The 4,650-nt window shown below is 39.5% G+C and overlaps 1 protein-coding gene across 1 annotated transcript; it reads right to left on the bottom strand.

Annotated features, from left to right (window-relative positions):
* Positions 1–494: 494 nt before the first annotated feature.
* On the bottom strand, positions 495–1,415 carry LOC108703449 (olfactory receptor 1468). Its single transcript, XM_018239578.2, has one exon. The coding sequence runs from the start codon at positions 1,407–1,409 to the stop codon at positions 495–497; it is 915 nt and encodes a 304-aa protein (XP_018095067.1). The 5' UTR covers positions 1,410–1,415.
* Between the last annotated feature and the right edge of the window lie 3,235 nt (positions 1,416–4,650).

The following is a 4,650-nucleotide window of genomic DNA, read 5'->3' as shown; positions in this document are numbered from 1 at the left end:
TCAAATGCTAATCATATTTTTTTCACATGGTAAATCATTTTTATTAGTGTTCTCAGATAACATAGTCATTGCAATTGTCAATTCAAAAAAAGTATTGTGCAATTCCTTTGCCTCCTTGCCCTCCCCCTGGAAAATTTTCTGTGGACACCCATGGTGACAGCGATGCTTTGTGTTTAGATTTATGATAGTGGTCTCAGGAGCTCCTCATCATGCTCCCTCAAGTTCAGGAACATGTATGTGAATTCCCCAGTGTTTATATAAATAAGATAGGCAAGCGTACAAGATTTAACTTTTGTAATTTGACAATCTGGTCTCTAAATGAAATTCCGTGCTGAGAGTCTGAAATTCTCAGTGTTCCAAAGAAACAATATATATTCTTTATCTTCCTTTTCCATCCTATTAGCCAACAATGTACTTGTCTAATAATACTGTATTCTGCATAAAATAGAAGGTGGGTCACATTTCTTCATCATTAGTTATGTATATTACATTTATCATAGAGTCTTAATGGCATAATTCATGTCTTTGTTTCTCAGGCTGTAAATAAGTGGGTTAACCAAGGGAATAACTGTGGTGTATAGCAAAGAGAGAGTTTTGCTTAGGGTCTGTGATTGGTTTCTGGATGGAGCCACATAAATAGCAATGAGAGTCCCATAAAATATGGAGACCACAGCCAAGTGGGAGCTGCAGGTGGAGAAGGCTTTTTGTCTCCCGGTATTGGACACTATCTTTAGGATTGCATGGGCAATACACATATATGATACAGTGATGAGAATAAGTGGAACAATTACCACAGGGATAGTAACTATGGTTACTTCTAATTTCTCTAAGAAAGTGTCTGAGCAGGAAAGTTCTAGAAGAGGAAATAAATCACAGAAGAAATGGTTAATGGTATTTTGGTCACAGAACTGCTGTGTACTTATTAGATTCACTGAAATGACTGTTATGCCAAAGCCAAGAGCCCATGACATGAGAATTAATTTAGTACAAACCCTGTGGGACATTATAGAAGAGTAACGCAGTGGGATACAGATGGCCACATATCTGTCATAGGACATTACTGCTAGAAGCAAACACTCAAACGTTTCTGAGGTGCAAAAAAAATGCAACTGAGTGATGCACCCAACAAGGGACATTGTGGCTCCTTCATTCATTACAGTTTGTAGCAGGATGGGTACAATAACTGTGGAGCCTAGAAGGTCACATAGGGACAGTTGTTGGAGAAAGAGGTACATGGGAGACTGGAGGTTCTGTCTGGAGGACACCAACACTATGATGAGGAAATTCTCCCAAACTGTCATAATATAAATCAGAAGGAACAGAGAGAACAGGGGAATCTTGAAGTTGTGGAGATTCTGAAATCCCAAGAGAACAATCTCACTGACCAACGTCTGGTTCTTCTCATTCATTGTCTGGAGAGGGAAAATAAACACACTACATAATATAAAAATAACAAAACCCCCACTGTTCCAGATTACATTTATTATTAGTAAATATGAGTATTAATAATTACATGCATATAAAATGTATTTACAGTTTGGCCTCTGTACATATTTTATAAATGTCTATTGCACAGCGGAGCCTCTATGACAGCTCTTTTACAATTTGGGCCCGAGTCACAACCTCCCAGGTGGGCAGTAGATTTCAATTCTGACCCATCAGAGCTTGTCTTCTGAAGGACACGTTGTTAACTCTTAAAGTAGAGGTATGTCTGCAGTAGAGCTTGAGATGGAGCTTGCTGCTGGCTCCAATCACTTAAAGAGTTAATTTAATTGTTCAAAAGAAGGTTGGTTGCTATTAGACAGAACTGAATTAAAACAGTCTGCCTGGGTTTTGGACTGTTCATCAGAGGTTATGGAGATACCCGTATGTTGGAGAGCTGTGCCTGCTGGTGACACCTGGAAATTGAGCCCCTTATAAAACATTTACAAACGGAGACAGATTGGAGTGGCAGATATTGGAGAAGCATTAGCAAATGCAAAGCTTAGAAAAATGATAGCTATGTTCAAATGTTCAGATTGAAGATTCTTTAGGTATTACAATGAATGAAAAGCAATTATCACAAAAGAAAGGAGTTTTTTATGTTGTTGTGAGTAATCGGTAGCACAGTATTAAAGCAAATCTCCTTGATTCAGTCCACAGACCCACCCCATAGAAGCTCTAGTGAAATCAGTCTTGGGAGGCTACAGGCTGGGGTGAGAGCTCTGCACACAATGCTTGTTAATTGGAGACTGCAGAAGGGAGAACTCTCTGATTGGCTCTATGTAATGATCTGCTTTACTATGTTGAGACCTGGATGAGCAAAGTTTTCAAGAATGCTCTTAATAAAAAGTCCATTCCAGAGATCTTCCAACCTAGTAGGTCTAACCATAAGGTCATCGAGTACATATGGTGAGATAACAAATTGTTTAAAAAATGGCAGAGCTAATAGTAATAGAACAAAAGAGAAAATCTAGAGGTAATGTAAAATCAGTAGATCAGCAAAGACCCCAAATACTAAGTTTATGTCAAGACAAGGAGTTTGTAAATGATCAGCTAGGTCATATTATGGAAATAAGTCTCACAAACTCCCTAGTATGGTTTATAGAAAAACACTTTTCAGTGCGAGTGAATTGATTCCCAGTTTGACCTGAGGCTTGAGTAGACTCTCTGGTACTTCATTGCTTGTTTTTCTTCTTTGGTATTGACCTCAGCCTGACTTTGGATTTGGTACTCCAGTTACTCTGCATCTGGCTTCATCTTTTCCCAAGCCAGGCTCTGATCACCAGTGAGAGACATAGCAGAGGCTACTACTCATCAGACCGACTTTGAGCCTGATACTAGCATACCACCAGCATACCAGCACGTGCTAAGTATTTTCCGGTATTGATATTTACAACAGTTTACTTCACAGTATCTGCACTGGAGACTCGATTTCAAGACAAACAATTAATCTGAATGGATCAACAATACACTTGAACTTGTCTTTCCCCAATTACAATGTCAGTCTCCCACTAAATTTCACAAGAAGATTGTGGTATTACTGATGGGAGTTCTCCAAAACCTCCTGCACTATATTGATGGCCACCAATTAGCCACACAAACTGAATACATTTGATTAAATAACATCCTTCTACTCTACAGAGGTAAAGGTAAAGTAAAAAAAAAAAAGCTAGTGAGGATATTGCTCAATATAAATAACTATACAGAGACAATTTTGTGCTCATTCCTCAGCCTAGTCCATTGCCAAAGCAACTTGATAACAATTTTGCTGTCAGGACCAGAACACTTTAGGGCCTAATAAAGAAGGAAGTTCCAGAGCAAGATACCAAATGGCAAGAGTGATCCACTCAAGCTTTCAGTGGACTGTTATTGGATTTCCACTTTTCTGTCACCACCCCAACCTTGTTCCTGTTTCATGGACTTATTCATTTTTTTATTTTCTGCCTGCCCTAACCCTGTGCCTGAACTTGGACTTATTGTCAGCCTGCTTCATATTTTCTGCTGAGCGCTTGGTAGTTACATTTGTTGTTATTAAATCTTTGCTCCAGATACTGTGGAACCATAGAAAGATGCACATAAGCTTCTCACAGTGTGTAACCTGCTCTGCACTTCTCCTGCCATTTTGCTAACACAATCCCAACCATTTCTTTCCAGTGAAATCACTTTACAGGAAAGATGTTCTTGGAATATTATACTCACCTGATTTGTACCTACCAGAAACACCCCAGATACTGTGGAACCATAGGAAGATGTCCATGAGCTTCTCCCAATGTGTAACCTGCTCTGCACTTCTCCTGCCATTTTGCTAACACAATCCCAACCATTTCTTTCCAGTGAAATCACTTTACAGGAAAGATGTTCTTGGAATATTATACTCACCTGATTTGTACCTACCAGAACCACCCCAGATACAGTGGAACCATAGGAAGATGCCCATGAGCTTCTCCCAATGTGTAACCTGCTCTGTATTTCTCCTGCCATTTTGCTAACACAATCCCAACCATTTCTTTCCAATGAAATCACTTTACAGGAAAAATGTTCTTGGAATATTATACTCACCTGATTTGTACCTACCAGAACCACCCCAGATACAGTGGAACCATAGGAAGATGCCCATGAGCTTCTCCCAATGTGTAACCTGCTCTGTATTTCTCCTGCCATTTTGCTAACACAATCCCAACCATTTCTTTCCAATGAAATCACTTTACAGGAAAGATGTTCTTGGAATATTATACTCACCTGATTTGTACCTACCATAACCACCCCAGATACTGTGGAACCATAGGAAGATGTCCATGAGCTTCTCCCAATGTGTAACCTGCTCTGTATTTCTCCTGCCATTTTGCTAACACAATCCCAACCATTTCTTTCCAATGAAATCACTTTACAGGAAAGATGTTCTTGGAATATTATACTCACCTGATTTGTACCTACCAGAACCACCCCAGATACTGTGGAACCATAGGAAGATGTCCATGAGCTTCTCCCAATGTGTAACCTGCTCTGCATTTCTCCTGCCATTTTGCCAACACAATCCCAACCATTTCTTTCCAATGAAATCACTTTACAGGAAAGATGCTCTTGGAATATTATACTCACCTGATTTGTACCTACCAGAACCACCCCAGATACTGACTGGACAGGGAAGAACAGATCTCCTTTTATTAA

The sequence above is a fragment of the Xenopus laevis genome, chromosome 3S (genome assembly GCF_017654675.1).
Source record: "Xenopus laevis strain J_2021 chromosome 3S, Xenopus_laevis_v10.1, whole genome shotgun sequence".
In the NCBI taxonomy this organism is placed as follows: domain Eukaryota; kingdom Metazoa; phylum Chordata; class Amphibia; order Anura; family Pipidae; genus Xenopus; species Xenopus laevis.
The sequence above is the reverse complement of the archived record's forward strand: the minus strand, read 5'-3'. Positions and strand labels throughout refer to the sequence as shown.